Consider the following 24,815-nt stretch of genomic DNA (forward strand, 5'->3'; position numbering starts at 1 on the left):
GTCGCCACTCTCGCAGCGATTGTGAGTGATGTTATTCTCGGCAGCACTTGGGGCAGCTCAGCAGCCTGTAGTTGCTATCATGGTGTGATCCCTGGCTGGGTTCAAGGTGGTAATTGATGTCTGAGAAATCCATGTATTGTTGATGTTGAAACACAGCTAGAAGCCTATCAGCCAAAAATGAATTTTGTTCTGTCATTTCTTTCTCGTGTGAGATCATGGCCATCTTAACTGTGATGGTAACTTGATGATCCAGTGTCCAAAGTGCATGGTCTGGCATTAGGGTTGAATCAATTAATATTGATAGGACCTCCAAATCTGAGAAAGTGTCATGGTGCCTAGTCATTCTTTGTGAGTGTACTTTTTTACTTCGATGTCCTTGCTAACTGGTGAAGCAATGCTGCCTTTGCCTGTCCTATTTATTTGTAGTTGGTGGTGTCTGAATGATGTCACTAATGGTGTCAGCATACTTGCCTATATGTCTCAGTAGTGTGATGAACTTGGAGCAGTTGTCAAAAATACTGTAGCTGTGCAGAATACACTCAACAACAAGGAACCATGTTGCCATTTGTTCTGTGCAAAAGGTTGGTAGTTTTGGATGAATTCCAAGTCAATAAGAGTTGCACAGAAATTTTGGCAAGGATGTGGTGGCATGGGAAGTTGGAGAGCAGAGCCGTAGAAGATGAGGTCCCCTGGTCCAAATACAGTGTGGAAGAAAATCCCACAAGAGGTTTATCACATGGCCTGGGTGGCTGGGCTCTACATGATGTCATGAATAGGTTCGGCAGAAATGTTCCTGACATGGCTGGTGTGGTAAACTCGGATGCCTTCCCAGTATGTCTGTCTGCAACACACTGATGAATAGCGTCTTGTTGGTATGAAAATATGTTACACTCATTGCCAAAATTACCCAGAAGGTTGACAGTCATTACAAATTGTTCATGTCAGTGGTCATTGCTGATACCAACAGTACAACACAGGAAGCATCACTTTCAGACCTCATGGTGTGACAAAGCAAGCTGGGATCTCTTTACTTCCTTTCTTGTTTTGCCATCTACCCCCTTAAATTCATTTAATTTCATTTTTGCCTGATTACCTTTAACATACTTGAGAATAATCTGAATTTCCATGAAAGAGAAAGATTAGCCCTCGGTCTCAATAAATATAACACCAGAACTAATTCTTTGCCTAATTTTTTTGAAAGTAATTGATTTACTAATTTATTTTGACTATTCCTAGTTAATATCTTTTGTTATATGGTGAAATCAGTAATTGTTTTGTGACCTAAGAGCTATTGTTGACTTATAAACAAATACAAATTCTGTACTAATTATAAACAATTGGAAGAAGAACTACTAGGATTCTTAAAGAATTTATTTGGCTCTATTCAAAAACATATTATTTGATTCCAAAATAATTACCAGATTTATTAAAAGCATTGTTTGCATAACTGTATCTGTTAATTATTATTTAAACAAATAATTGGGCATAACTTTTGTGATAGAAGTAACTGTTAAAAAGAAGGAATTTTTCGATAGATCCAGTTAACTGAATGAGTTGTATTTTAATTGTAGTTTCTGTAACTTAAACATTGAACGATGTGTAGTTTCAGTACCTATTATTGTGAGGATGTATAAAGGCCCGACTTCTGGTCCTGAGACAGTCAGTCCGTGACTGATTTTCAGATGGGAAGTCTGTTTCAGTTAGAGGAATAGTAATGCGTTAACAGTGAAATTAGTGTACCACAAATAGGCCATGTGTTAAAACAATGACAGTGTCTGTTCAGTTTATTTGAGAAATAGTGTCACACATACCTTACTGTTCTTCAAGAACTGTGAACTGTGTGGTTAGGTTTTTACTTCTCATAGATGTTCAGCAGCAAACTATTTTAGCAGTATGCTAATGTTTGCCTGCAAGCTATTAATGAGGATTATCATTTACCAAAAGTGAACTGGCCATATAAATGTGTAATATTGGGGGTTGTGAACAGTGAATGTAAAGAGCTGTGAAATGCAGCTGTGCAACTGTTGGCTAGATCATTTACAGCAGTCAATGTTGAACTTCCACCACCCCCACCCCCATTTTTGGCCTGTATAACAATGCAGTACGTCGGCACCGAGGACTATCAACGAAGAAATAAAGCAGGCGAACGTCACAGTGGGAACCATAGATCATTCTTGCAGATTTGTAGCACTAAATGAAACAGTAGGAAAGTCACTTCTTTACTCAGTGAGTTCATCAGAACTTTAAATGTGTGATGGCTCCATTGTGGGCATATAGGATAAGTGTGCTGAGCAATCTGCAGTAGGTGCTGACATTTGTTGCAAGGTAACTCAACGCGGAGAGGATCCGGGTAGGGACATTCGTAGTGAATAGGGTAAGCAACAAGTGCAGGTAATTACACTTAATTTGCAAAAACTGCAGTACACAGGAGAGTGCTTACACATACAGTTGTTATTCAGAGTGAACTGCCAGTCAAAGATAATACCGTAGAGGAGGTCTGCCCTGTTGATCAAAGATAGAGGAGGTCTGCCCTGTTGATCAAAGAGTTTGCTAAGACAATTGATGGTTGAGTCGCCACAAACTTCTGCTATAATACAATCCTGAAATTCCCAAAAATTGCTTTAAAGTAGCCAGATTTCTATTGAATTAACTGATTTAGTTTTCAGGTCATTTCTGACCTGTTCATCTACGCACATTATCAACATTGGAAATTTGCTTACTGTTCAAGTTTTTTTGAGTTCTTAGCGCAAGTTGGCATACGTGAGCATCTTTATGTATATCTTGCCATCTTATATATTATTGACTTAATGGTGTTAATTTAATTTTCTACAACTTTCCTTCATTTTGATATGCTGGTAAATTTTGTACTTTCAAGTTTATCTGGGTTAAACTGAAAATTGGGTGGAACTGTGTGTGAATAAATTTTCAGATTGGTGTAAGTGGAGGTATTGCAGCAACACTGGGACAAATGGCACCAAACACAGAAGTGCTCACTCAGATGGCAGCAGCTATGGCGGTTGGAGGAGCTATTGGTACAACAATTGCTAAGAAGATTGAGATTACAGATTTACCTCAGTTGGTTGCAGCTTTTCACAGGTGAGAATGGTGTTGTGCCTTTTCCAACTATTTCATACTTTAACAGCTTCATTCAAGAGATCAGGAAAGACATGTAAAGATATAAATTATGAATATAAGCTGGAATGTGATACTGTTAATCATCACATAAAAATTACACTCATAACAATGATTAGTCATTGCTGGATTTACGTATGTCATATGTCATGTCATTGACAAAAATTCTAAGTGTGAAGGGCACCTGTTTCATTTGAAATAATATTGACACAATTTGTTTTTTGTCCTTATAGCACTTGATGAAACTAAAACATTCACTGGTGAAACATGGTACACATCGAACAACTAGGGCTAGCTGGAAAACGGGTGTGGTGACTTAGTGGGTCCTAAATTAATGCTTTGTTTCTTGCCTTCCTGAAATTTGTTAATAGAGTTGTGTACCATGACATAGCAAACAAAATACAGGGTGTCCATGGAAGGTACCCCAGTTATAAATTTTAGTAGTATCAGCTGTAAGCATTGTACTTTTGGTTCAGCTCACAATAAAAGAGCAATTCAAACAGATTTAGATGAGTGCTTATGTGAGTATTGCTTTGTTGTTTTGCCATTGCAACATGTGCAAAATGATTACTCCTGAGCATAAAGTGTTTTGTGTTCTGAAGTTTGCTAAGAATGAATCTGTAATTTCAGTCCAAAGTGCATTCCGTTTAAAGTCTAAGTGTGATCTCTGATGTGGCAAGAACATCTGCTGATGGTATACTCAATTTGAAACCCCCTCAGCGGCTCAGCATTCATTTGCTGAGTACGGGCTTGTGACCCTGGGGTTCCTGAGCCGGGGACTGGTAAGCCCTGCCAGCCCTCTGTCACTGTAAGCTCTGGGCATGCTCCAGTGACCATTGTGCAGTGCAGCAGTGGAATGTTGTGTGTTATGGATAATGGGGGGTCTTGGCTTCACTGCCTGGACCACGAGGAAGGTACACACCTCTATAAAAAAAAACCTCAACCTCAAGGTGTGCTACACGCTGATGAGGTGAATGGCTGTTGAGGTAAAACAGTCTCTAATTGGCAATCTCTGGGACACCTGCCACCCTCCAGTTGCATAAGGCTTGCTAAGGCATGCAGGGCTCTGCCTGGGTCGATGGTTGTTTCCCCAGCATCTTGCGGGATCCCTATGGAATGGTCTCATCAAACTATTACTCCTTACAGGATGAGTGTACCATCAGGTAGTACCTACACCCACTCATCAAAGGGAGCTTGGTTGGTCAGCCCTCTTGAAAAGAAGTCTCAGAATCATAGTAACGGAGCATTAGTGTGCCGTAACACTTCCACTATAATCAAGCAAATAGGGGAACCTTTGAGAAGGTCTCTCCTTTCTGCATTCACAAGGCATTGGAAGGTATTGCTGAGTCTCTAAAAAGTGTCAAACAACTTTGTAATGGAACATTTATAGTTAAAACTGCTAATTCAACCCAAATATCTAAGCTCCTGGGATGTAAGGCCGTAGATGACCACCGAGTTGTGTCGGAGTTGCATATTAACTTCAGTATGGGTGTGGTTACCTGCTCTAATATAATGGAGGTGGACCCCGCAAAGTTTACTTGAAGAACAGAAAAATATGGGCATCATGGAAGTGCAGAACTGTATGAGGAGAGTCATTGGCAAATTGGGAAAATCAGCAACATTTATTCTAAGTTAAGTACTTCGGAATTACCTGAACATATCCTTGCAGTCTATATTCATCTTAAGGTTCACTCATTTGTTCCTAACCCAATGTGATGCTACAAATGTCAACGATTTGGCCATTCCACTATGGGATGTAATGGGAGGGCTACATGTGGCAATTGTGGAGGCTCAGCTCATGAACAAGGCAATTCTTGTACACTTCCTCTGAAATGTGTGAACTGCTCTGGGGATCATCCAGTGTGGAGCAGGAAGTGTGAGGTTTACAATGAGGAAAGGAAAATTCAGGAGTTGAAAGAGACGCATACCCTATGGTGAAACTAAAACATACTTCCAAAGCTATGCAACCTCTGGTTTTCACAACTTCTTTTGCATCAGCCCTTAAGATGCCAATCGCCAAGTGTGATGCCTCCATACAAACTCAAGACCACAGATTCAAGTGCAAGCACATGCGTTTGTCATTGTGCCTGTGCGGGAAATGCTCCACTTGCAACTGAAATCGTTGGGAAGCCATCAACAATGGGCTTACCACCTAAGCCATGAACCACTACCCACCATCAGAAGCCAACTAAGCCATTCCCGCAATCCAGGCAACCACCTCTTCCCTTCAGTAAAGAAAAACGTCCTTCAAAACATAGTTCCAAGTCGAAGAAAGTGGTAGTTAAACCTTCAGATCGGTGAGCTCTCTCCCTTTCTGATGGGGACTCTGCTTAGGAGGATATGGACTTCCAATTGAGGAACCGGAAAGCTGGGAACTAGCTAACGGTCCCCCTGACCTCCCCGGTAAATCACCGCCTCCAAGGGAGAAAGGAAAGAGCAACCATCGCTAAACGACGACTTCCACAGGGTTTTCTGTATTGGAGTAGAATTTAAATGGATATCGTTCACATTTGGAAGAATTAGAGCTCCTGGTCCTGGAGAAACTGTTCTGCATCTGCTTACGTGAAATGCATCTTAGTCACCGACACATCTACATTACAGGGTTACCACCCATACAGGTGATACTACTGAAGACAGGGCTTAAAGTGGAATGGCTGTCTTCATTCATGACTGATGCCACTCCTCTTCTGTCCCTCTTCCATGGACATGCAAGCAGTTGCCACAAAAGTTCTCCCAAGGCAGTGTCCTCAGTGTCACATCGTTTGTCATCGCTATCAATGGCATTTGCTTCACAGTCAGGAGCCCTGTCAAATGCTCTTTGTTTGTGGATGACTTTGCCATCTTGTGCTCTTCCTCTGATCTTATAATGATGATGAGGCAGCTACTGCTGACCATTAGGAGGCTGGAAACCTGGGCCAGGACAACTGGTTTTTGGTTCTCATGCAAGAAGACTACATGTGTCAATTTTAACCATGTTCATCGAGGTTTTAACCAACCAGTGCTCACAGTGGGGAACAATATTTTATGTTTTCAAGGCACTATGTGCTTTTTGGGATTTATTATTTGACTTGAAATTAACTTGACTCCCACAACTGAAAGACCTACCAACAAAGGGCTTCTAGTTATTGAATATTTTGAAATGCCGTAGCAGAAAAACGTGGGTAGCTGACAGGTGCTGCCTCCTGCAGTTTTATAGGGCATTTGTTTGATCACATTTAGATTATGCCACCATGGTCTATGGATCAGCCTGTCCTTCCTACCTCAAGATGTTACATGCTCTTCACCATGAGAGCATTTGGATATTGACTGGAGCCTTTTAGACCAGCCCAGTTCAGAGTGTATGTGCAAAGGCTGGTGAACGACTACTCTGGATTCGGTGACATCTCCTTTTGGCTCGACAGGTGCTGAAAATCTCAGGGTCACCTAGGTCATTGACATTTAGTTTAGTGGTCCAACCCACCTTTGAACGGCTGTTCAGGAATCGGCCCCATGAAACCAAGCCATTTGGGATATGTGCTACAGACCCTCTCAAGGATGTGGATCTATCAGGCATCAAAATTAACAGCCAGGGATGGAGTGCTTTGCTGCCTTGGTCTCTTCAGAGACCCAAAGTGATTTTAATCTTGACACAGTACAAGAAAACTTGTACTCCAGCTTATGTTTTTACAACTTTGTTATCATCCATTTTAAGTATGTCCCAATGTTTCATTGTTGTTTATGCAGATGGATCCCAGCAAGAGAATGTCCTCCACTGTTCTGCTGTTTTCCCTGACAGGGTTTTTATAGAGTCTGTAAATTCTCTCCAGAATTCACAGACACCACTGAACAAGGTTTCTTGTTTGTTCAGACTTGTTTAGTGCACTGCAAGCACTTCACCAAATGTGTCCAGTAGACCAGCTAATTCAGCTCATCCATGACTCCTTACAGTGGCTCCAAACCCATGGCAAGGAGGTGATCTTTTGCTGTATACCTGACATCATCAGGATCCAGGGCAACGACATGGGGACAAAGCCGCCAAGGAAGCATGTCAGGATGGTGCTGTCCATCAATGTCCCATCTCATTGAACACCATCATCTCATTTTCTGACAGACGCATCATGCGTCAGTGGGATACTGAATGGTTGCAGGAGACAGAAAACAAATTGTGGTTGCTCAAATTGACCACAAAGGCTTGGTGGACTTCATGTCAGCCTCACCATTGGAAGGAGGTTCTGGTTACCAAACTGCGCATTGGACATAGCCCTTTGACACATGGGTTCCTCCTCTGGAGGAGAGGATCCACCACTTTGTAAAGTTTGTGGTGTGCCACTTTCAGTTCAACATATTTTGTCAATGTGTGTCCTATATACTGATATTAGGGCAGTCCTCTGTCTTCATGGAGGTCTGCCCACCATCCTCGCAGATACTGATTCCAGTGTTACAAGAGTGGTGAAATTTTGTGAAATGTCAGGGCGCATCCCTAAATTGGTGGGGAAGGGAGATAGACTTTAATACGTTATAAACTGCTCTGCCTATGGGGACAGCCTTTGTCCCCACCCATGAGTTTAGCATGCTGTTTTTTCGTCAGGACACTGATGACCACGGTGTTGAGCGCCCCTCACCTCAAATCACCATCATCATCATCATCATCATCATCAACAATTTGAAGAAAAACCAGATGTGTGTAAAGGTGAAGGCATGAGATGACCAAAAGTGTCTGAAGAATATGTTGGACCATGCCAGAGTTTATGTGACCTCCATAGTCCTAAGAACTCTGTTCAGAAAGCAAGTCTACAACTTAAGTTGACAAAGTGGAAAGCTTAAAGAAAACGTTTACCCTTGGATCCATATTGGTTACTGTTGGCAAGTGATGAGGCAACTTTCCATCTAATTGAGAAGGTAAATACCCATAATGTTCTTATTTGGGGTCAGAATATCCTCATGAACTTGTACAGTATCGAATAGATTCCCTAAAATCAAAAGTTTTCTGCACTGTGTCCCAACATCAAGTGTATGGACCATTTTTTCCAATGAAGCTACTGTAAGAGGGATGGTTGCAAGAATGGCTCTTTTGCCAGTTAGATGGTGAATCTGAAAACTTTTATCTGGCAATCAAATGGAGCCCCTCCCCATTGGCGTCTCTTTGTACGAGAGTGATTGAATGTTGAAAGTCCCTGACTGTTGGATTGGTCATAATGGTCCATATGATGGAGTTCTCCACATTGACCTGAGCTCACACCATGTGATTTTTTTCCTTTGGAGCTTATAGAAAACTGTGTCTACATCCCGGCAGTAACTAACAGTTTGCCAAAGTTGAAACACGGAACTGAAGAGGCTATACCGTGCATCCCAAATTTTGGGATTAGAATGGAGTTTATGGTCTGGTGGAAATTTGTAACATATTTCTGCTACACATTAGGCAAGAAATTGAAAACTCCAGATCTACAAAACAAGATATTCTGTTACTTTTTAGCAACTCCTACAGTGTTTCAGAATTTTGGTCTCAGGGATATCAATCTGTACAGCTCTAATAGTTATGTATAACAAATCTTGACTTCGCCAATACATAGACAATTCATAAAAACATGTGTAAAGTTGTAACAACATGTGTGAAGTTGCCACAAGGTAAACCAGCAAAACCAAAATTAAGTCTTAGTGCGGTGCTTTTAATTCCACATGCCTCCACATTACCCCAGAATAATGTACATCTCCCCACATGTGATGGAAACTTAATTTTATTTCAGTACCTTAATATCAAGTTTTTGAAATCTAAAGCTGCTGAACTTGCTATTCTGCTGAAAGGAAACAGAACAATTTTTTCTGTTAATACACTTTGGATTATTACAAGAAGATATAAAAATGTATGTGCCACCATGTTTTAATTTAGTTACAAGCTTCTGCAGACCCAGGCAACATTAAGGGGATAATACAAGATTTTAGTGCTTACAATTCTGATGTGAGAAAAAAGACATTCAGGAATGATAATTTGCTTAACATGTTGATCTCCCACAATATCTTCTTTGCCAATCACAGTTTTACATGGCATATTTCAGACTTCAATAATTTTACAAATCTGTATAAAAGAGATTTCAGCTTAGGGTTATCTTATGTTAACAGTCTATCAGATCACTGAACTGTGCAGAAAAACTGACAGTTTTGACTCTCTCCTGACCTACAGCTACCTCCACTCATATCCCCATGCCCCTGACTTCACTCCTACAAACACACCATACCCTATAATATTATCCCTCTTTCTCTGTTCTAATTCCTCTTCTCAGTCGGCCATCAGCCACTCTTCCTGCCTCCTTTCTCTCCTCACCCACTTCATGCAATACAATCCATTACGCCAATAGAGCTGCAGTGCTGGTTGAGACATTATTCCGAAGTAAGTTGCATCGAATGGCACATCCACATTAAAAATTCTTACTTACTACTTATCAATGTTGTGAAAAGGATAAATTGCTACTCAATGTAAAGACAACACGAGTTGCAGATGGACATGAATGAAAGGACTGTTACATTTGAGCTTTTTACCAAAGCCTTCTTCAGAAAAGAAAACAAAACAAAACACACCACAATACACACACACACACACACACACACACCAAAAAAGTGTATATTAAATGTGTTCTATATGTGAAACCATTCGGAATAAGGCATATGTCCACATGATGATTTTTTCTTCAGATGAGCATTCCTGTCAAATCACTGAATATTGATCATTCCTCCTGGGACATCCTGTACAATTTGTGGTTGTGTGTATTAAATAAGTCTTTGGGGTGATAACTTAATGTCAAATCAAGCAGAATATATTTTGGTAAAATAACATTCATTTCTTTCAGCCTTGTGGGTCTGGCAGCTGTGCTTACATGTTTTGCTACCTACATTCATGATTTCCCAACTTTTGGAATTGACCCAGCAGCTAATGTCGTGAAGACTGCAATATTTCTTGGCACTTATATTGGTGGTGTCACCTTCACGTAAGTATGAAATTGTTAGTAAGTATCATAAACTACAGCTTTCCGTGTTTCCTGTTTCAGATTATTTATTTTATAAAATAAATTAAAATACTTCTTAGGATTTAACTGAAATGGTTGCTGAAGATAACTCATTTTACGTGGCATTGCATTTGTTATTAGCAGTAAAGATAAATGTAAGTTGTTGCATTACAAGAAATATTTAATAGTCTGAGCTGAAATGTAATGACATAACTTGAATGGAATGACTTCCTCCATGCTGAGCAGCAAGGGTACAGAAAACATTGGTCATACAAAATGCAACTCATATTTTTCTAACATGATGCCTTGAAAGCCATGGGTAAAGGCAAGCAGGTAGTTGCAGTATTTCTCACTTTCAGAAACCACTTGATTCAGTTCAATGTCAGTGGTTATTAATGAAAGTACATTCATAAAGGATCATCAAACAAAATTTATGACTGGATTGAGGATTTCTTGTTTAGCAAGATTGCAGCATATTTTCCCAGATGGGTAGTCATTGACAGTTGTAGAAGCAACATTAGGTACGCCTAGGAATGTGTGTCATGACCGTTACTATTCATGTTGTATATTAATGATATGGCAGACAGTATTAATAACAACTAACCACTTTTGCAGATGATGCATTTATCTTCTTATGTATAACTATACTGTAAAAACCTCACAGGTATCCAGATAAAATTTGATAAGATTTCAAAATGACATAAAAGGTAGGCAATTTGCTTTAAAAGTTCAGAAATGAAAAAAACTGCACTTCACAAAATGGAGACATGTAGTTTCCTATGACTATGTCAATTAATTACAGTTGAAATTAGCCAACTCATTCATAAATCTGGATGTAACAATTTTTGGGGGTATGAAATGAAATGAAATGAATTAATTAGGTTCAATAGTAGGTAAGGCAGAAGGCTAAATTAGGTTTATTGTTTGGATGCTGGGAAAATATAACCAGTATAAAACACTTATATGATCAAAATAGAATATTACTCAAGTCTGTGGGATGCATACCAGATAGGACTAACAAGGGATGTTGAATGTATACAAAGAATGGCATCACCAATGATGAAAGGTTTATTTGACTCATGGGAGAGTCCCTCTGAAATGCTGGAAATCCTGAACTGGCATCACTTGAAGAAACATACCAACTATTCTGCAAAACCTATTTCCAAAGTTTCAGCAACCAGTACTAAGTGAAGATGTTGGGGATATAATGCATTTCACTACATACGAGGGCTACGCCGAAAGTTTTTAGCAGAATGTGTGAAAAAAATTTACTTGCAAAAAAACGTTTACAACTTTTCAAAATACTCTCCATTTGCATGTATACATTTTTCCATTCTCTGAAACCACTTAGAAAATGTGTCAGTCCAAGCTTCTTTTGGGATGTCACTTAGTGCACTCTCGTATGCTGCAATGGCCTCTTCATCTGATGAAAACCGCTGCCCTCGAATTTTTTCCTTAGTCTTAGGGAACAGAAAGAAGTCACAGGGGGGCAGGTCAGGTGAATAGGGGGGATGGGGTAACACTCGCACTTTTTCCTTCTCCAGAAAGTCCATCGTTCTGGCTGCCCTGTGCGCAGATGCATTGTCGTGATGCAGCAGAAGGTGCCCACTCTTGGACTTAGGATGCTGTGACTTCCATGTGGCGTTGACTTTTGGAAGACTATCATTCACATACCATTCAGCATTGACTGTACGACGTGTGTCTGAGGTCACAGAGGTGAGATGCCCGATCTTTGTGAAAAAACTTGCCACCATCTTTTTTCCAGAGCTCCGACTTCGTCGAACTTTTGTGGGTGGTTCCTCCCCTGGAAAGCACCACACAGAATGCTGTCTCTTCGTTTAAGGTCATAATGGTAGACCCAAGTTTCATCACCTGTGACGATATTGTAGGTGTCTGGGGACTTCCCTCCATTGAATTTTTCGAGCATTAAACGACACCAGTCCACTCTCACCTCCTTTAGGCTTTCTGTCAGGGAATGTGGCACCCAGTGGGCACATCTCTTAGTAAGGCCTAAGTGACTATGAATGATGGTCTGTGCTGCTGTTGATCCAATATTTAGGGCACCTTCAATGTCGCAAAATGTAAGATGTGGATCTTCTTTGATCATTTTCCTCACAGCATCAATGTTTTCAGGAGTCACAGCTGTTGCTGGGCGACCGGGATGATTCATCTTCAATTGACTGCCGACGCCTCCAAAACTCACGAAACCAATTTCCAACTGTGGTGCTAGAAGGGGAAACTTCACCAAAAACGTGCAGCAAAGAAGAATGGCAGTCTTCGGCACTTAAACCCTTTTTATAATCGTAAAAAATCATGGCGCGAAAGTCGAGGCGCGACAGCTCCATCCTGCACCGTCTCTCACTCAGCACTGCCTGTGCTTTCTTACTGCGCTGTGGGGGGATCACTGCTAGCCAGGGGCTGCACGCGCAGGTCCGGAGGTCGAAAAACATCGCTCTTTTGAATGAAAACAACCCCATTGTCCTCCGCCTTACGGTTTACGGGGTGCTAAAAACTTTCGGCATAGCCCTCGTATCACTCATATTTAGACCACAAAGTCAAGATTTGACTAATTACAGCATGCACAGACACATTTTATGTAGTCATTCTTCTCATGCTTCTACATAACTGGAATGCTACAATGAAAAGTTCCCTCTTACAAATGGTCCATAGTCGTTTGTAGAATATGGATGTAGATTTCAATACATTTTTTTTGTTGTGATCTTATGTATTGTGTGGTTAACTATCACTTTTTGTAAAGCCATGTGCTACCCTACATCTGCTTGGCCAAAAATGATGACCAACTGTGTAAATGTATTTGCTGTTAGTTAACAATATTATGAAACGGAAAGTTGCTACTAGCGGAGATGCTGAGTTACAGATAGGCACAACTAAAAGACTGTCACAAATAAAGCTTTTGGCCAGTAAGGTCTTCGTCAAAAACAGACCAACCCCCCCCCCCCCCCCCCCCCCCCCCCCCACACACACACACACACACACACATGACTGCTGCCTCAGGTAACTGAGGTCATTCAGTTACTCATTTAGAATTTTAAACTGTTTGAAATTTGTGTCATTTGTGCATGAACACTGGTCCCAATGGACACTGGTTGTCTCAAAGGCGGAACAACAATGCGAGTTTTGTTACATGTTTGGGATACCTGCTGTTTGGGCAGTTACTCCATGTTATCATTTCCTGGGTCAGAGAAGTGAACTGCTCCATGCAACAGCATACACTGTTACAATGGAAGTGACGTTATGGAATGGAGGTGAACCTTAGTGGTCATTTATTTACAAATCTGCAATAAGTAAACATCTTAAAGAATCAGTGTTAGGTCAATGTATCTTTACTCTTTGATATACCATGGTCGTACGTCGTGTGTGTGTGTGTGTGTGTGTGTGTGTGTGTGTGTGCGCGCGCCTAGTTACCAAATATAGATGCAGGAATCATGCTGGTCAAATGTGAAAAGTGGACATCACACAGATCTGTTTTTGTTATTCCATTTTTCTTACTTTCACTGGGGAAGAAATCTCCTTCATAAAATTCTGAAATGCCAACATTATTATAATTGTTAAGAGTATAATGAGCAAGCATTCTATGATTTTGAGTAAGTGTGTAACATCTAGGTTTAGTGTTTGTGCTTCTACTTTGTATAAAACTATTGTATTAATTACTTTCATGTAAATTCTGCATTCATTTATTATCACCATGGTTTTTACAAAGAAGAAAACTTCTGAAAGTTGCATTTATTTCAGACTATGCAAGGGAAAACTGTTTTCTTTTCAGAGGGTCGCTAGTGGCTTATGGCAAACTTCAAGGCTTACTGAATTCAGCACCACTACTATTGCCAGGAAGACATGCTCTGAACTCTGGTCTTCTAGCTGCCAATCTAGGGGCTATGGCAATGTATTTTGCAGATCCTTCAATGAGCACAGGCCTTGCCATGCTGGGTGCAACCACTGCTCTGTCTTCTACTATGGGAGTCACGCTTACAGCAGCAATTGGAGGTGGGTACAGACAACATGCCTTTATTTACTTCATTTAAATATAACATTCAGATTTTCAGAGCAGTTTGTGCACTTTTCTGATTTTTACTTACTGTTCTGACACTGATTGTTGTTTTTAAGTACCTTTACTGCTGTGAATTCAGCCTTGTTTGTTGTTTTTCTGTAATTATGGAGCTGTTGTCATAATCATTAACTGGACATTCATTGATATAGGCTGTTATCCAAACAGTGCTAAGATGACATCCTGTTTCAGAAAAATTTCGCAGTTTGCGTGGTCATCCATTATGATAAAATTAAAATTATTATTATTATTATTATTATTATTACAGGATTACAAAGATCAACTAATTAAAATATTTTTCCATATTCCTGTTATCTTCTGCCAAGCCTCTCTATTTAGGGCATCCTCTTCGTGTACACTGTGATGCTCCATTATTTCAATGATGTGATCTTTGCAAGAGTGACATGGTTTGCTACGTTTACATCTGCCAGGTGGTTTCCATTCAGAACTTTTCTTTGGCCACCAGTGTGGCACTTTCAAAAATGTCCATATCCATTCAGTGATTCTCTTTCAGTGTTTTCTACCACTTTTCCATTTAGTCTTCTTTTGAGGTCAACATTTGAACTGCGTAGTTGTGCTCCATAATATAGAACAGTTTCAGAACCACAAATATTAGGAATCACAGTGTCTTTGTCAAAGTAAAATATGGGATGAAAGAAAGGTTAAAGAAAAAACTCAGTGGAAAGGAAAAAAATCTATCAAAAGCTTTACATACATTTTATTTGTCTTCTTTGCCTTTCTAAGTTCCTAAACTGCATTTTTTCATACTTAACCAACTGGTTACAACTCAACATTCAAGGTCTTTCAAATTGTGTTTTGACTGCTCATAACCAGCTTCTTTAAATGTTTCCCATTTCTGGATTTAACATAGTAGAACTTATTGAGCTGCTCCCAGAATGACAAACAATTTCATTGCACACTGGTAAGTTGAAAATGTGTACTGAAGATGTCTTTAGCACAGTGCTTTCCAAAGGGAAGAATGCTCTTCTTGTGACTAATTGTTGAAGTACTGAAACTGTTGTCTGCCAGATGTCTCTTATTTTGATTTGGACGTGAAGCATAATGTGTAAGATCTGTCAGTCAAAGTAGAGTATTTTCTTTCTCATCCGGTAGTAACTTATTTCTGGGATCACATTTTTTGTCTGCAGAGATGTTGTACATGGCAGCTGTACCTGACGTACTATCAGAAAGTACTAGTGAAAATTGTACATAATATTCAAGATTTGTCTCTTGGCAATAATGGTGAAATTTGCCCTTTATAGCTTTTTACAAAATTGATTGTCACTAATTTTTCTAATAATAAACTATGTAGATTGTAATTGTATGAATTTTAAGTTATTTCTATTTTTTTCCTTTGGAGTCATAAATGTGTCAATTATTTGAGATTACATAAAATGTTACTTACTTTTTTCCATTGACTTTACCTACAAACAGGTGCAGACATGCCTGTTGTCATCACTGTTCTCAACAGCTATTCAGGCTGGGCATTGTGTGCTGAGGGCTTCATGCTTAATAACAATCTCATGACAATCGTAGGTGCTCTTATCGGCTCCTCAGGTGCAATTCTATCATACATTATGTGCAAGGTATGATTTTCAATCTGTTTATAATTATTTAATGCACACATAGTAACACATCATCATTTCTTTGGCATCTGTGAATCAGACTACTCCAGTACGTCAAAAGGAAAATTAACTTGAGGGAACTATAAAGTTATGGGACAGAATTGCTGATCAGTACTTTGTTAAAGGGAGCAAAATTTTACTATTGTTGGTATACAAACAGAAAAGTACAGACACTAACTTAGCTTTTGGAAAAAAATAGTTCCTTCCTCTGGAAAGTGAGAATGGTAGGTGGAGGAAGATCAGAAAGGTAGGGCATGTCACTCAGATGCCAGGATGAGAGATACACACCTGTTCTGAGGGTGAAAAGAGACACAGCTCAAACTTCATTGTCTCCCTTTGTCCTTACAACTATCAGGTCCCTCCATTTTGGCGTCTGAGTGACCAGACCTTCCTTTCACCTTCCCAAAACTACCCCTCCTTACAGCCTGAGTAAGGAACAATTAATTCAGAAATCTAGGGTACCAGAAATGTACGGAATTTTTTGTTTGTTTATTGGCAGTACTGAAATTTTGCCTCTTCTAAAGTAACTATTGGACAGCAATTCTCCTTCATAATTTTTTAGTTTCCTCAAGTGAATTTCTCTTTTGATACAAAACCAATGTAATTATTATTTTTTATTCTTGTGGGTAAACTTACTTCTTAATATTTCTAATAGAAGTTATTTTTTAGCAATTTGAGAGTCCTTGTTGCAATATCAGACATAGTAATATAAGAAAAAAATCAATAATCAAAACCTGCACATCTGATAAAGAACTGAAAGGCCATTGTCATTAGAGACCTCAGCTTTCTGATTAGTGAAAAGTTCAGTTGTTCTGTGTAGTGTCTGATTACTGAGAGATGTACATCAAAGAAAATGCATTTTTTATGAAACCAGCACAATACTTGTGATAAAAAGTGAAATTTCCTTTTTGCAGGCTATGAACAGGTCCCTACCAAATGTAATTCTTGGAGGATATGGTACATCATCAACAGGATCTGGGAAACCAAAAGAAATTACAGGAACACATAGCGAGGTTTCAGTGGACGGTACAGTGGACATGATCAAAAATGCGAAAAATATAATTATTACACCAGGTAAGTAGACTTTAAAAGATGTAACAGTCATAGGGCAATTTTCTGTATATTTTCTATACATTGTAATGTGGCAACGAATTTCCTTCTGAGAGATAAAATTATTGTTGTAGGGTATGGTCTGTGTGTGGCCAAGGCGCAATATCCATTGGCTGAGATGGTGTCAATTTTGAAGAAGAAGGGGAAGAAAGTAAGGTTTGGCATCCATCCTGTGGCTGGTAAGCAAATGATAGCTGTTAAGCTATATTTTATCCTCAAATTTCAAACTTTAGGAAATGGGAACAAGTGTTAGTTCTTTATGATTGTAATGCTTGCATTTCAGTTCACAGAAACAAAAAATAGGTTAATTTTCAGTTTCCAGAGCACAATATGGTGGGGCAAGTTCCATGTGTCATCATTATTTTCAGTTGATATCAGATCAGTCACACAGTGTTCGTCATTTGTTGCAGTTTTACTTATAAATATAAGATATTTCATAACTTATTGATGTTATGAAGTGTCTCAATAGTGGAGGTCAAGAATGACCTGATGTGTAAAGTTTCATATGTTTATGATGAGTAATTTATGAATTATTGAGGTAAAATCATAAATTTCATGGGCACTGTAAATAGAAGAATACTGTACATATGTTTTTGGATAGGGTCTGCCTTCAACAAAACACAATTTTGTTTTTTTAACCCAAACATGCTTCTCTGCAGTTGCAGCATCTTCAGTGGGCTTTTATTTTTTATCTGTTAAAGATAAAGAGTGTTCTTTGCTGTTTGTATACATCATACATATTTGAAAAAACATGTAAATTATGAATTCATTTATGTATTATTTTTTTCAAATATCTGTAATTAAGATTTAAAAAGTAATAGATACATGTATACTAACAGCAAGGAACACTCTTTAACAGATGAAAAATAAAAGCCCACTGAAGGTGCTGCAACTGCAGTGAAACATGTTTGGGTTAAAAAAAAAAAAAATAAAAAATTATGTTTTGCCGAAGGCGGACCCTGTCCAAAAACATACGTATTGTTAAAGCAAACATGGAAAAAAAGAGCTTCAACTCCAGGAAGAATACTGGATATAGACCTGACATTTTACATGGGTTTCATGTTCAGAGAAAACACCACCCTCAATGACAAAGTAGAATCAATCAATTATTTTTAGAGATTATTGTATATTTTGTATTTTATTGCTTTGAAAGCTTAATACACTCTGAATTAAGTGGCAGAAATTGTTTGGTTTTAGACATGATACTTTGGAACAATTTCATGTAAACACATCTTGATGCTGTATCAAGTAACATCATTTTAGAGTAAATACACTTGTGACAACATAAAATTTTATTATTTTTCTTAGAGTGGCCACATTCATAGTGCTTTAATTTTTGACCAAGAGTGGTAAACTCTATTCAGCTTCATCGAGCAAGCAATTTTCTCCTTAGGAAACATTATCAGATGAAAATGAATATCAAATTTGGTTAAGATAATTTTCATTTTTGTTAGAAGTGATAGGGTTGGCACAATAAATTCTCTTGGTATGTGTTCTTGATTAAGTTGTGATCAGTTAATGTTCTTCTTACATTATTCTTTGAAATAACTTCCATTAGCTTTAATTAACTCTGAAGTTTTATGGCATGACTGAGTACGAACATGTGTCTTGAGCAGATAATGGGCTCTACCTGAAAACTATAGACTTCCCAAGGATTTCTATTTTAATTTGTCATTGACAATGGAAATTACTGGATAGAATAATATGTAAAATAAAGGAAAGGCACCACTCACCTATAGCTGACTGATTTGTGTCACATACAATCATGCAACAGAAGACAGTATTTACACTGACTCTTGAGTTTTTGCACTTTCTCTGGTAAAAGTGCATATATTCACACACACAACATCAGAGACATCCAAATGCACACTCCTGCAGCTGCTGTGAGACTGGTTGTTGTTTATTGGTGTCAGTTGCCTGGACAGATGGAAGTGGGGAGGGGGTGGGGATGGATACACAAGGCAAGGGGGAGGGAAAGAAGAGCGGTGGGAGAAGGCAGTACATGGCCTGAATGGGGAATGAGTGGTGTAGGCGGAAGAGAGAAGGGAAAAGGTAGGTTGAGGTGGGGAAACAGGTCAACAAAGGTTCAGGCCAGGGGGATTGCGAGTGTGCAGGATATGCCATAGAGAAAAATCCCATCTGCATATTTCACATAAACTGGAGCTGGAAGGGAGTATCCAAATGGCTGTGTTGCAGTGCTCAGCACATTTGGCAACTGGATGGCCAAGTTTGTAGTTAGCCACAGTATGGATTGGCTATTCATGCTGCTTTCACACATGCTCTTGCCTTTTATAGTGTGGGAAATGACTGACTGGAATGCGGTAACAGGAGGTGGTTGGTTATATGGGACAGGTCTTACACCTAGGTTGGTCACAAGGCAATGACCCATGAGATGCAGAACTGAAATAGGGATGAACAAGGATATTTTGTAGGTTGGGTGGGTGGTGGAACACAGCTTTGGGTGATGTTGGTAGTATTTTGGATAGGATAGTCATCATCTCAGGAAATGGGGAGGTAGTCGGAGCCCTGGTGAAGGATGTGGTTGAGCTTTTCAAGTCCAGGGTGATGCTGGATGATCAGAAGAGAGCTGGTTGGTCGTTGATTAATTAAGTTTACAGGTGTAAGAGAAGGAGATAGCATGGGAGAGCTGTGTATGATTTCTTCACCACACTCCCCACTGATAACAGTCAACCAAAACCCCACAAACAACCTTGTTTAAAACAGTTCCAACCTCCATACAGCTATTATCCTCCTCCCCTTCCACCCAGTCATCCTGGGGTAATCTTTCATGTGTTATTCACTCCTAAGTTGGCAGTTGGCAGCCGTGGACGATGGGTGCACTGAAGTGCTCGTACATAAACAACAGTGGTGGAGTAGTCTTAAAGAGTTGTCTTGAATACACTGCAGTGCTCTCCATAACTTCTGGATTGTGTTTTGCTTAATATCATTGTTATAAATATCCTATTTGTTAGACTTTTCATACATTTAATGTCTTCCATGATTTAAAATGTACATTTAGGGAAAATTAGTGGTGTGTTTACAACCAAGTGTTAACTTCTGCTCACTGTATAATCATTATGTGTTGCTTTGGATCCATTACAGTCCTTTGAATAATATCCTGATAGCATCAGTTTAAGAGTGGTGTTAGAAAATATGGCGCTTTTATAGTTTTTGTCTAGTGTTTGTTCAATGAACTTTGATTTTGTTGCTATGCATCTGCCTGATGCCTGGAAGCTAGCTGCACAACTCACCAAAAGACAAGTTTTTACTGATTAGTACTTCATTACAACTTAAATGTGTTGTAGTGCTTTTTAGTTTACTGTAAGGGTAGAGTCATGTGTGACAGATGTGGATGTTGCCATAAGTTAATTGGTATGGGAGAAATGTGGGTTTGTGTTTCACTGGGGAGAATGCAGTAGGGAAGCTAAAGAAGTGTCAAATGAAGGTCTTTCCTGGAGTTGTAGATTATGTAACGGGGCAAGAAAATTGTGGAACAGGGACGGAAGATTTGTGCCCTCCAGGCAGAATTAGAAACAGCATATTTTGAATTAGATAGGTTCAAAGGGGAAAGAGATTGTGGGAGCTGGGAGAAGGTGATCAGCAGTAGGAAAAAGGAGAAAATCTCAGAAATCAATTTCCGGCCAGTAGCAATCAGTTTAACTTGTTTCTGAAGTAGGGCAAGTTATTGAGTTTACTAGGGTAAAGCAGACTTGTAGGAATGACTTTTTAGGCTAAGTCTGTAGAAAAGTCACTTAGAAGGAAAAGAGTCTTGCTGCTAGGGAGCAGTCATGGGAGAGATGAGGCCAACTGCTGTTACTTAGAAGGAAGAGAGTCTTGCTGCTAGGGAGCAGTCATGGGAGAGATGTGGCCAATTGCTACAGGAAAAGCTAGGCAAAGAATACCAAGTCACAAGCATCATGAAACCTAGTGCCCAGCTTAGCTAGGTGACAGAGAACATAGTGGACTTGAGTAGAGATTTCTATGATGAGGCTAAAGTACTTTAATAGGAGGAGCAGGAAACAGCCTGGCTATCAGCTTAGAATATAGCATTAAAAGTGACCTATAGGAAGTAGGATCAATTTCAATGATGAAATCTTCTTGGGTGATCAGCTGAGTGGCAGTGTCGTATTGTTCCGATGTGTCGCTGAGTTTTGTGTCCATCATCTTCAAGTGAAGTCATTGTTAAATGGTTCTCTGAAAATGGACTCTCCCCAAATTTTGGAAAAAAAAACACTAAATTCAGTTCTATATAGCCATAATGACAATTGATGTAACAAATAAGTAGGAGTCAATGAATCAGGTCAAATGCTCCAAATATTTGAGTGTACACACTGATGAATACTTGAACTGGAAGAAGCATGTTACTAAGCCTCTCAAACAGTTGAGTTCAGGTGCTTTTGTTCTTCAAATAATTGCTAATCTTGGAAAAAAAGTAGAGCCTCCTGACATATTTGTTTCCACTCAAGAATGTCATATGGAATAATTTTTTGGGGTAACTCATCACTTATAAAGAAATATATTGATTGCACAAAAGGAACCAATAAGAATAATCTGTGGTGTTCACCCATGGATGTCATGTAGGTACCTCTTCAAGGAGCTAGATATTTTAACTACACTGTCACAATACATAAATTTGCTAATGAACTTCATCATAAATAATCCATGAAAGTCTGAGAAAAACTGTGATGTACATGCCTACAACACTCAGGAGAAAAATGAGCTTCATTACCCATTGTTAAAGCTGTCAGTGACTTTGACTTAGAGAGGAATTCAATATGCAGCAACAAAAATTCTTGCTCATTTGTCTAATAACATAAAATGTCTGACAGGTAGCAAAGCAAGTTTTAAATATAATTTAAAATTATTTCTCCTGGACAACTCCTCCTATTCCAGTGACAAATTTCTACTTAAAAACTAGTAGCCATTAAAAAAAAAGTTCAGTGTAGTTGAATTAGTAGGACTAAAAATAATAATGTTCTCATTAATGTAATCGTGTAAACTGACTCATCATTCATATGATCTATGCAATATGTAGCTAACTAAATGAAGCTAAACTAACCTGGAAACACCTTCCTTTCCTAATTCCCTATCCAGTGAGTCCAACATTCTTTATAGGGAACACAGAGCTATCTTTAACCTAAAAACTAGACCTTGACATGTTTGGAAGAAAGGGACCGCAAGTCAATACTAGAATAGTTTGAAGCAAGCCTGAAGCACTTGTATGAAGATCCTGATACATCAGAATTCGGACAGCATTTTCTAAATGTTTATGGTAATCAAAAAGAAATGTGGGCATATTGTTACAGGCTGCACTCTGGTGTTAAACTAAAATGCACATTGAATGAAACATGTTGCAAAACCATTAAATACATTTACTTTCATAGCAAACACGTGAAATGCTGTGACAAAGTTATTTATGCAATTAGGAATTTCGTCAGAGACAAGATTGTCCACCAACTAATCACCATGCATAAAGGCAAGGTAACGTCTAAGCTGTTTCATCCTCGGAAGAAGTGTCAGTCTAGTTTCATAATTTCAACTGTTCTTGGTTCTGAAGTTGGTGACTCTTGGGAAGTTGTGTCTTCCTCCAAAGTAAAGGAGATAGTCAGCATCTGACAAGTCATAATCATGTGAGTTTAAAATCTTGTGCACTGATTACATGGAATGTATTCACCAACACACATGTGGTTGCCCTGATTCAGCAATCAAGTGGACCATGTGTAAAATATTTTCACTTGATACGCCAGATGAAAAAAGTAGTTCTTTTGAAAATAGGGTGGATAAAAAAAGCCAGCCGGCCGGAGTGGCCGAGCGGTTCTAGGCGCTTCAGTCTGGAACCGCGCGACCGCTACGGTCACAGGTTCGAATCCTGCCTCGGGCATGGATGTGTGTGATGTCCTTAGGTTAGTTAGGTTTAAGTAGTTCTAAGTTCTAGGGGACTGATGACCTCAGATGTTAGGTCCCGTAGTGCTCAGAGCCATTTGAACCATTTTTTTGATAAAAAAGCTGACAGTGATAAATTAATGATGAACGTGGTTGTAACCTGTGAGGAAAAGGCAGTGACACAATAATATTAAAAATACAGACACTTCACTGCTGTGGAACAGGGAGAAATAATAAGTTGTGCAGATAACTAAATTAATTAAGAGACCTGAGTGATTACATTTAGTGGCTGTATTTGGAGTTAAAGTTTTGCGATGCTTTTTGCGAACACAAGTAAATGTGCGTTACTTTTTATGGACACAAGTTAAATGAACTGTCAGAAAATTCAGTGTAGTTTATTCAGTTGTTCACACATTGGAAGTAAATCCTGCATGGACCACTGTGAATTGGAACAATAAGGTATGTTGGAATACATATTTTTTTCATAGAAGTTTTCAAAGCATAAAATGAATATTTTAGGGTGTAAATATCATCCAACTGGCCATTTTATACAGTGTGCACCTGCGAGACTTTTTGTGGAGCCACTTTATTTTGCTCTCCAGTTGCTCAGATTTTTGAGGTAGTGCACATGATGAGCAACTGTTTCCTGACTGTAGACCCGTTTTTAATGGTTATTATAGTGCAATCGACAAGTATAAGGTGTTAAAGCAGTTTGTACTCTCATCATTTAAAAAAAGTGTAACTTTTGATTAGTTAGTCATGGGAAAGACGAAACAGTAGTGCGACAGGAAGTCTCCCAAGTGTGCGTGCCCCAAAGGTGGATTCACACTACATGGCATGTCAACATTGAAAGAATGTCATGATGTTACAGGGTTCATAAAATACTTGGCAGAGGTGCTATTTCATAATTCATGGTAGATCGTCAGGAAATGCCTAAAATTAGTTCAAAGCAGTTTGCAATGATTATCGTTGCACTTGATGATGAGGAACAGAGAGAAAAAAGAGTCTAGGTTAGAAAAATGTTGAAAGATTGAGACAGTTAAGGAGAGTTCCACACTCTTCACAAGGAGCTGGAAGAAGAGAAGTCATTGTTCTATATATGTTTCAGAATGTCTAAACAACAATTTTGGTGACCTGTTAAGCAAGATACAAATGTAAATTACAAAGAGAAATTCAAGATTTGGGTGTCCAATATCACCTCGACAGAAGCTGATGGTTTGCCTATGGTATGGCTAGATGGGACGTTTTTAGCGTACTTGAACTATGTTTACATGTATGTCTGCTACCTCCTGTTCATCGTTAATTTATTATGGATCTTATTTTAAACTTCTGTATGCCACATCAGCTTTATTCCTGGTTTTTATTGTTGCTATTCCACTGGAAAAATTGTGAGTAAAGCACACTGAGAAAGCTACGTATAGTTTATTTTGCAGTGGATTCCTTCAGTGTATAAAATAAAATATTTTAACTTAGTATTGTCTTCCAATACATATTAAGATCTTTTTGCAATAGCAGTCAGTGGGGAATACTTTCATATTAGTTCACATTGTGTACTTAATGTAACAGTTGCTCACCAAGTAGGCTACGCTATGGCCCATCAAAACGTTCTTTCCGAGAAACCTTGACTTATGCTGACATGACGTTCCAAAGACGTTCCGTTAATGGCGTGTGTTAACGCCACGATTGGAACTACATAGGAGAATCTCTTATGTGATGATGACGGTGAAGTTCCGTCAAGTGTGAATCCACCTTAAAGCAGCTCGCAGCACCATTGGCAGCAAGTATGGATCGATTTCTGACAGACATGGTAACTCCATCTTGCTGTGTATATGCAGAAATAGTAAGTTTCAGTTTCAGTTTATTGACCATTGACCACTTACAGCAGAATAGGTCTGAGCATTAAATATACAATTAACAATGACTTTACGGTAAAGTTTTTACAATTTAATTCCTTTTCTTTTAGGAATATTATTATATACTAATATCAATGATTATTTCAAAATATTCTGCTATCTTATAAAA

General features: G+C 38.9%; 1 protein-coding gene across 2 annotated transcripts in view; it reads left to right on the forward strand.

Moving 5' to 3' along the window:
* LOC126458340 (NAD(P) transhydrogenase, mitochondrial-like) overlaps positions 1-24,815 on the forward strand; it is a 248,212-nt gene that overhangs the window by 217,886 nt on the left and 5,511 nt on the right. For both annotated transcript variants that reach the window (XM_050095305.1, XM_050095306.1), the window contains exons 12-17: positions 2,930-3,096; positions 9,954-10,091; positions 13,894-14,114; positions 15,610-15,761; positions 16,715-16,874; positions 16,985-17,089. In XM_050095305.1, the coding sequence (XP_049951262.1) occupies positions 2,930-3,096; positions 9,954-10,091; positions 13,894-14,114; positions 15,610-15,761; positions 16,715-16,874; positions 16,985-17,089 (943 nt within the window). The remainder of the gene's footprint in view (positions 1-2,929; positions 3,097-9,953; positions 10,092-13,893; positions 14,115-15,609; positions 15,762-16,714; positions 16,875-16,984; positions 17,090-24,815) is intronic.

The sequence above is a fragment of the Schistocerca serialis genome, chromosome 2, assembly GCF_023864345.2.
Source record: "Schistocerca serialis cubense isolate TAMUIC-IGC-003099 chromosome 2, iqSchSeri2.2, whole genome shotgun sequence".
Classification (NCBI taxonomy): Eukaryota; Metazoa; Arthropoda; class Insecta; order Orthoptera; family Acrididae; genus Schistocerca; species Schistocerca serialis.